Raw genomic sequence first — 9,598 nt, 5'->3', positions numbered from 1 at the left:
TCTTCAATATCGCTGCCATACTCTTAAAATCCTTTTCGGTAATTTAGCTGGATGTAAATGACACCAACTCTGCACTTAACGAAACTGTCAACTTAAAAGATTGCTTCAGATGTCGTTAAAAAAAAAAAAAGAAATCAGTTTTCCCTGGCGTCAAGTAAAATTCCCCAGGGGAATTACTACGCTCTGCATAGCAAGTCATATTCTTCGCCGGATTATTTCATCAGTGGCTAATAGTCGCCACAAGATTGCTGATGATGCTATGAATTTTTTTTTTGAGATAAAGAAAATAGATAACTGGAGATCGCCGGGGTTGCACAAAATATATTGCAAGGTCCCTTAACCAGAAATAGTTTGAAGTACACTGGTCTAAAGCATCCATGTAATTCTAAGATCCTCAAAATTAGTAATACCACTACTGAATTATTATTTTTTTTTCATTTAAATGCGCAATTTAGCTTGAGGTTAATTTACTCCTTTTTTTCATTATCCTCCACATCTTGAGCTCTTTTTCACGTGTATAGCGGGTGAAGCTTAATCTAGCAGTGTTTACAAAGATGAAATTGTAACGCGACTGGTGGGACACCACTAACAGCCACATTGACACGACGGGTCAGTAGAATTGTAACACGTAGTTATATCCATATTTAACGTATTTTACTGTCAAGACGTGGTGGAGAAGGTATACAGGCGCATTCTAAAGATCTTGGTGACAATTTAGTCACGTGACATGTTGGTTTTATCATCAATATTAGTGAAAATCTAAGCAGTGGATATCCGACGCACAGATCCATCTTAAACCGCTGACTCGCGCATTCTCCTCTTTTAGCTCCTTCTCACAAAGTATTAGTTTTTGTTCGTTCAGATCCACATTTTCTTGTCGACAGTCATGTTTTCGTGACTGATTATGTCAAAACTAATTTCGAATGATTTTTTGAAATAACGATCGGCATAGTAGGGTTCATCTGTAGTGCTAGCTAATCAGACCTAATTGTTAACGTGCCCCAGAAGACAGTTGTCGTACGGTATAAGCCTTTCTACAGGATGTAGTGGAGAGAGAGAGAGAGAGAGAGAGAGAGAGAGAGAGAGAGAGAGAGAGAGAGAGAGAGAGAGAGCAGTCCTTGGGGTACTGCTCATCCTAATTTCATGAAGTGGCCACATTAGTCATGTGTAGGGGAAACTTTCTAGTCGAATGGCTACCCCAAACCTGTCCAGCTTCAAGGTGATGGTAGTTTTGTATTAGCATTGCCCTGGATTGATCCTCTTACCCACTGACATGTATGGCAAATTGGTGAGGTTGAAGATTAGGTTAGTGGAGTAAGTATTAGTTTAGACTGTGTATATCATGTCTTGTGGGGCAAATGTACCTTGGGGTGCTGGTAACACTTCTGCATGTATTATATTTTTTTTATGCAAAAGAATATTGGTAACTACTCAGTGTGCAGGTGTAAGTATTCGAGGTGATGGATTTTGATGTCATATCAGTGGTTTCTTTCATTCTGTAGAGATGGTGTTTGTTTTTATGTACCTGTAGCTCCACTAATTCCCTCAAGGTCAAGTCCCAACAAAGCGAGAAGAGCAATGAAGCAGAGGGAAATACTAGAACAAAAGATATATGTATCGACTGTATTAAGTGTAAGCAATCCATAGGGGTACAATTTTGTCAAAAATGCATCACTTAGAATATTAACTGGAGGATGTTCATGACATTCCAGAAATAATTTGCTCAGGCTTTACACTTTGTACAGGGACAAGTGGCAACATCCATCCACATGGCACTTTGTTCAGATCCTGTAGTGCTTTATTTGGTTTGTAAATTGAAGTACAAGCTGAATAAGCTTCTGAAGAATCTGATCAAAGTGGCAGGTGGATGTGTTGTGTCCCTTTCATATGCTAGAACAGTGTATTGTGCACCAAAAGACGGAAATGAATTTGAATTACGATAGTCGGCAACTTAATACTTCTGTATTGATGACGAATTGGTGAAATCATTCCCTTTGTTTGAAATACATTTTAAACTAAGAATCTGCTAAATGAACATATGTATTACAGTTGTTTTGAAGTAAAAGCGTTGCTTCTCAACATGATTACTTGTGCTTCACAAGTGTAACATAGGGTTTTTCTAATTAGATATAATTCTCTACTGTAATGTGGACCATTGTTCTTCTTAATCAGTAATTGTTGGGAAAGAGGAAAGAAACCAATGTATCATGTTGTTAAAAATCAGTAGAATCACATCCTTTGCCCACTTCTTCCTTGGTGAAACGCTAGGAGGCACATGGACATTCCAAGATGTTTTGTACAGGTATTATGCAAAAAATAGATAAATAGATATTTAAGTACTAGCCACATGGAAATGAAACTTGAAACTTGAAGATCTATGCACTTTCATGATGATTTACATTTTCAGGAATACGGAATTGATCTCATAATCCTGTGGAAAGTGAGCTTTCTGTGGCCATGATGGGTCAGTGATGTCACCTCTGTGACTGACAGCAGACCTTGAATGAGTAAGTCGCTGCTGGGGAAAGCTAGTATTCCCCACCAGACAGAGTGTTAGAAGGTCCTTACCCCATTATTCTTGAAAAGAACACCTCATGCTTGCAGAACATTGCCTTGGAAAGGAAAGTTCAACAAATTTCAAAATGTACTCTATTATGTTTCTTCCTTTCACCTTGTTCACCATTTCCTGCATTAGTAAGGAAGCACCAGGTACAGATGAAGAAAAGGCCTCACTTGCTCTCATTCATACTCTCACTGCAGCCTTCCTGTATACAGCCAGGCCCCACAGACCTTTCCGTAGTGTCCCTTGACTGTTTTACCAGCCCAAGTTAAGTACATTGACACCATATTGACCCCGTATTCCACAGTGCTACTGTATGACTATCTTATGCACCAGTATGTTTATTATTGTATCCATCTGTAATGAATTTTTTTTTTTATTACCTGCCTCATGACTCTATGGGAACTAAGTGTTTTGTTTATTTGTTGTTTTATGTGTTTATTATGAAATATACTTTTAAGTAAACTTAAACCATGATTTTTTTTATGTATTGATTGGCTTGCAAAAGTAACTAAAATGCACCAAAAGTAATATCAGCATCTCGGATATGGCTTGGTAGAATGTAGAGTGAGCTCACACATAAAACAGGCCTTATTTTTTGTTAAAATTGGCATTACACTGTACTTTTATTTCTTACACAGACACAACATTGGTGGTAAATAGCATGAATATGTTTAGAAACATTTTACTCTGCCCACCAAAATTTAGTAGGAAGAGGGTATGTGCTTGGCACATCTGAGGTAATCCTTCCTCCCATCAAAATAAAGTGGAAGGACATTAAGGTCCTGTTTGTTTTTCAGAACTCAATATCAAGCTACATTTATTTCTTACACAGACACAACATTGGTGATGAATAACGTGAAGATGTTTAAACACTAATTGGTACCTTAATTGAATGAGAAAAAGTCTCAGAGCATCCTTTACAAACAATTCATTCACTCCACTTAACCTTGCCTTACCAGCCTAGCCTTCAACCCTCTCAAAAGGAAATATAACAAACCTGCAAACCACACAAAATAGGACACTCAGAACTCTTTCTGGCTGCTTAGCAACTACAAACACTTAACACTTACATCAATAAAACAAAGATCTTCACAGTACAATCCCACCTCAACATATTTAGCGCTCAGTTCTTTGCAACAGTACGAGACCCCTCCCACCCAAACCACTCCATAACAAACCAACAATCCCTAAGCAGAAATGAAAAGCCTGCCTCACACTTTAGCATCCTCTGCTCATAGATCCCCTCACCCCCAGCAAATGTATTACACTGTACTGACAAACAATATACAGTCACACTGAAATAACCTGACAAGCACTAGCAGCTGCCCTCCCAACTCATTCTTATGCACCTTTCCATCAGAATCCATCAGAAATTACACCTCCAGACAAACACAAGTTACACTTTACTATCTGTGCTTTGGGCATCACTCATCCCTTCAATCCTATAAACTCTGATTCAGCACATCCCAGGACCTGAAGCTTCATACCCATGAGGCAACAACCACATTGAACACTTACTGCTCAGTTGCCCTGTACTCTTCCTCCATGGTTACAGACACATCATCACACTTTATGACCTATAGTCTTGCCCATGGATGTGGCTGGCTCCTCAATGCTTCAAGGGTTTCATAAAGATAGAAGGGATTCCTAGGACAAGAAATAAGTGATATTGTATGATTCACTATTGTAAATGATACTTTAGTGTCATATAATGCTTGAAAATATTCTAGGGCCGTATTATCACCCATTACTAAAGCCCTCCATCACCCCAGGTGCTTTCTTCCAAATAATTTTGATGTGATCTTACAAAGGCCGAGCTTGAAGGTGGTGGGGACATATGTCATGGCTCTTTACTATTAAAGTGTCTTCTAAAAGCCTTGTCTGCCTTACATATATATTCAAAGGCTATACAAGGGTAAGTTTTATTTTAGATACAAGAATATGATGTTCTCAGGGTAATAGTTCATCAAACACCTGGTTGCTGAGATTAGTGTTTTAAACATTGTGAGCACCACCCTGCTTCAGTGTGCCTTGGGCTATCTTTAGGAAATGATGATCTTTCTTTACTCTTCCAGGCTGCCACTTCATTTTGGGAATTTTACTTCAAGGTACTGTATTTTTTCAGACTTCTTCACGACAGTTGGTTTTTACCTTTCTAAGGAGGAGAAAGTCCAGATTCTTTCCTAGAGGCAAGAAAATTTAGGTACACATGAGATTTCTAAGGGCATTGAACACTCAAAATGCACGATCAAGTGGCTGCTTCCTGCAACACCTCATTAGCGCTTCACCTTATTCAGATCAAGATCTTACAGACCCAAAACATAGACCTAGAATTGTTCAGGAACCTTTTCAGTTTCATTCCCAGATGTATGCTGATGGTAATCAAGGCAGATGAAAGATGACAAAATAATAAAATGTATGTTGAAGAAGACAAGATTTTTTGTCGACACTTATGTTGCTAAAGTCCTTCATCACCAAAGATCACATCTATAAAAGTGATGTTCATTTGAAAAGTGATGCTCATTTGTTACATGTTCTGTTCCATATGAGCACACAGAAGCTGACTGTGAGAGTGATGCATTGACAAGTGATGTTTGTCACCTTTAGGATATCCAAAGAATTGAAAGTATGAGCAACTTACATAAAGAGAGTAAACATTTATTTGAGAATAACTATAAAGTTTATACATCCAGCACACACTTTTCTTTGCATAAAACTTTCCTCACACCACCTGTACCATTGCTAGATGTAGATGTACCAATAAATGATGATGTAGATAGGATATCATTATCCCTAGGGATAGGGGAGAATGAATATTTCCCACATATTCCCTGTGTGTCATAGAAGGGGACTAACAGGGGAGGGAGCAGGGGGCTGGAAATCCTCCCCTCCCATTTTTAATGTTCCAAAAGAAGGAACAGAGAAGGGGGGCAAATGAGGATATTCCCTCTAAGGCTCGGTCCTCTGTTCTTACACTACCTCGCTAACATGGGAAATGGTGAATGCGTATAGAAAAAAGATAGAATTTCATATGCAGATAAGCTCACAATCACAGTCCAGCACCATGACACCACAGTACCACAAAAAAATAGCAGCTTGACAGAAATATAACTGAACGAGTAAATACACATGACAGGATATGACCTAAACAATTTGAGAAGCTGACAGAAGTGAACTCCACAGGAGGCTTGCACTGAGAAGAGGATCTTATGATTATTCAGATGGAACATTGGCTCATGCAGAACAGAAGTCCTCAATAACTCTGTTGTACCCAGACAGACATGAATCCAGCTCACACATCACAGTTACCCTGAATGGACAATCACTCCCTTTGATCCAGATGTCAACAATTTTAGGCATTTTAGGTACAGTGGGGTTGAGGGTCAAGTCAATTGGGAGGTAAGTTTGAATGGAGAAAAACTGGAGGAAGTAAAGTGTTTTAGATATCTGGGAGTGGATCTGGCAGTGGATGGAACTATGGAAGCGGAAGTGAATCATAGGGTGGGGGAGGGGGCGAAAATCCTGGGAGCCTTGAAGAATGTGTGGAAGTCGAGAACATTGTCTCGGAAAGGAAAAATGGGTATGTTTGAAGGTATAGTGGTTCCAATAATGTTGTATGGTTGCGAGGCGTGGGCTATGGATAGAGTTGTGCGCAGGAGGGTGGATGTGCTGGAAATGAGATGTTTGAGGACAGTGTGTGGTGTGGGGTGGTTTGATCGAGTAAGTAATGTAAGGGTAAGAGAGATGTGTGGAAATAAAAAGAGCGTGGTTGAGAGAGCAGAAGAGGGTGTTTTGAATGTTTGGGCACATAGAGAGAATGAGTGAGGAAAGATTGACCAAGAGGATATATGTGTCGGAGGTGGAGGGAACGAGGAGAAGTGGGAGACCAAATTTTAGGTGGAAAGATGGAGTGAAAAAGATTTTGAGTGATCGGGGCCTGAACATGCAGGAGGGTGAAAGGCGGGCAAGGAATAAAGTGAATTGGATCGATGTGGTATACTGGGGTTGACGTGCTGTCAGTGGGTTGAATCAGGGCATGTGAAGCGTCTGGGGTAAACCATGGAAAGGTGTGGGGCCTGGATGTGGAAAGGGAGCTGTGGTTTCGGGCATTATTGCATGACAGCTAGAGACTGAGTGTGAACGAATGAGGCCTTTTTTGTCTTTTTCTAGCGCTACCCCGCACACATGAGGGGGGAGGGGGATGGTATTCCATGTGTGGCGAGGTGGCGATGGGAAATGAATAAAGGCAGACAGTGTGAATTGTGTGCATGGGTATATATGTATGTGTCTTTGTGTGTATATATATGTTTACATTGAGATGTATAGCTATGTATATTTGCGTGTGTGGACGTGTGTCTATATACATGTGTATGAGGGTGGGTTGGGCCATTTCTTTCCTTTGTTTCCTTGCGCTACCTTGCAAACGTGGGAGATCGGAAAAAAAAAAAAAAATATCAAGCACATGACATTCACCCCTCACCCCAATAACAGCAGCACTAAAGCAACAAACTTAATGTCCTCATAACAGTAACTAGTGCCAGATTTGGTCAAGAAAAAGAATCCCTTAGCATTCCCTTCAAACATTTTACCCATTCCCTTGTGAACTGCCTTGCACTCTATTTATATTTATTTATGGTAACTCTAGGCCCCATTTCTATGAAAGTCCTGTGTTACCCAGGAAATTTGTAAAGGCTCCTGCAGCCCAAGGCTATGTTACATCCAGTGGCAGAGAAATGTAGACACCTCTGGAGTGAGTTCTTGACAAAACAATTCTCCCATTGATACAGCCTCACCAAAGTTGCATTTTACTCTTGGTGCAACCTCTTGTAGGCAGAGCCCAGTAACACTTCTTCCACCCAGTCAAATTTTAGCATAACGAAACCTATACCATTCAAAATAGAGCACTCAGAACTACTGCTGGTTGCCTGGCAACCACAAATACTCAGCATTTGCATAATGATTCAAAGATGCTCCTAATACAGTCCTACTTCAACCTGCAGGGCAATCAGTACTTTGTAACAGCACTAGACCTTTCCTGCTCTAACCATTCCTTAACTAAACATCAACTCAGTTTGAAAAAAAAAAAGCCTATCCGTACCTCACACTTGAGCAATCTCTACTTACAGATTCCCAACCTCCAGTAAAGTAACATTGAGAAAACACACACACACACACACGTGCCCACACATGTGCACACACGCTCACACACACACTCACACTGAAATGACCTGACAAGCACTAAACAACTTCCTTGCCAACTCAGTCTTAAACAGCACCTGATATCACTCTCAAACAAACATGAGTCACACTTGCATGTCTGTACTTTGGATATCACCCCTCCCTACATTACTACACTCATTTCAGCATATCTCAGGACCCTTTATACCCATGATGCAGCTATCACACTGAAGACACCAAACACTTACTGCTCATTTGCTCTGCAATTTCCCCACACAGACCCACACACATCACTACACTTTAAGATTTATGATCTTTCCCAGTTTATGTAGCTGGCTTCCTTAGCTTTTAGGGAGTTTCATATAGATAGAGGTGACTCCTGGAGCAGAGATTAAGTTAGCATTTCCAAACAATAGAAAAAGTGAGTAACTATAATAGAGAGGATAAACAAGTTTCTCCAAGAAGCACTGCAAAGCTTAAGCTTCAATCTTTTCTCTCTCTTAGACTTTTCTTGTGCACCACCTGTACCATGGGAAAAGATAGTACAGCACCTGGTCACAAGGTAGTAGTGACTTCTACGATACTGATAGAGGTGCTACTGAGGGCCTGAGTAATGTGGGTGGTGTGTGGAGGCCTACTAGGACATTTGATGTGGTTTATGTATGCTAAACATGGCATGGATGCAATGTGATATAGTGGTGTGGAAGTCTTGCCTCAGGTGTGTTGCACTTGAGGTTGTGTGGACAAATGATTTATATATCGGTGGTTAAGAGAATGAGTAGGGTTAAGAATGAAGTGGAGAATTTGTAAAGAACAAGGAATTCATATCAAAAATGCATTAGTGAAAGAAATCCATGTCAGAGGTGGAGAACAAGTTACTAAAGTTCATGTTTTTTCAGGTGGTCAGCATAATAGTTGGAAATATATGTACTGAATTATTTTCTCTTCGTGTTTAAGAGTGCTTGGAGTTAGAATATCAGCTGATAATGCAGCTGGTATGCAGCATAACTGAATAGAAATAATGCTAATCTATAAGAGATAACATTTGCTTTGTTACCTTGAAAAAACTCAAGTTGGCTGTACTGCTCTCTGTATTTGCTTTACCCTCTGGGGATGGAATTATGGTTTTTGGAGTTTAATATACAAAATTGATTATTATTGAATTAACTGAGTTTTATCTTATGGCTTGATTAGTGTTTCTTTATTTCAGGAAGCAAACTTGGATGAATAGATATGGCTGGTCATACAGTTCCTGTTGATTTTAAAGTCAACCCTGCAAAAATCTCCAATCCAGGTGAGGAGCATGACGGCAGATGTTTTCATGTATATGCTTGTATTGTTTCTTATCAATCTTTTCAGTCTTATAGTGTATCCTCATGTCATAATGGTATGGTTCCTTCCTAAAGCACAACATTGCAACCCTTCAGACTGCATATTCCTTCATGCTCAAGAGACAGTGTCTCGCTTCAGTTAAGTGATGTATATAGTATGCTTAGATAGGCTATTTGTAAATGCCTGTTTTTCTTTCATATTAGGTCGTGTTTGGTTAGGCATTATTATACTTGTGTGAGGAAGTACCAGGAGAGACTGAGTACAGAATGGAAAAAGGTGAGAACAAAGGACGTAAGGGGTGTGGGGGAGGAATGCGATTTATTTAGGGAAGCAGTGATGGCTTGTGCAAAAGATGCTTGTGGCATGAGAAGCGTGGGAGGTGGGCAGATTATAAAGGGTAGTGAGTGGTGGGATGAAGAAGTAAGAATATTAGTGAAAGAGAAGAGAGAGGCATTTGGACAATTTTTGCAGGGAAATAATGGAAATGATTGGGAGATGTATAAAAGAAAGAGGCAGGAGGTCAAG

The 9,598-nt window shown here is 39.9% G+C and overlaps 1 protein-coding gene across 5 annotated transcripts in view; it reads left to right on the top strand.

The window, feature by feature from the left end:
• The first annotated feature begins 502 nt into the window (after nucleotides 1-502).
• LOC139750783 (spermine synthase-like) overlaps nucleotides 503-9,598 on the top strand; it is a 140,088-nt gene continuing 130,992 nt past the window's right edge. The window contains exons 1-3 of one of the 5 annotated variants that reach the window (XM_071665517.1): nucleotides 557-609; nucleotides 2,408-2,507; nucleotides 8,952-9,035. In XM_071665517.1, coding sequence (XP_071521618.1) covers nucleotides 8,975-9,035 — 61 coding nt within the window. In that variant the 5' untranslated portion in view covers nucleotides 557-609; nucleotides 2,408-2,507; nucleotides 8,952-8,974. Of the gene's footprint in view, nucleotides 610-660; nucleotides 680-751; nucleotides 841-2,407; nucleotides 2,508-8,951; nucleotides 9,036-9,598 lie in introns of those variants that run through there. The other 4 variants (XM_071665519.1, XM_071665518.1, XM_071665520.1 and 1 more) reach the window with 4 other exon arrangements.

The sequence above is a fragment of the Panulirus ornatus genome, chromosome 10, assembly GCF_036320965.1.
Source record: "Panulirus ornatus isolate Po-2019 chromosome 10, ASM3632096v1, whole genome shotgun sequence".
Classification (NCBI taxonomy): domain Eukaryota; kingdom Metazoa; phylum Arthropoda; class Malacostraca; order Decapoda; family Palinuridae; genus Panulirus; species Panulirus ornatus.
This window is presented reverse-complemented; position numbering and strand designations above follow the sequence as displayed.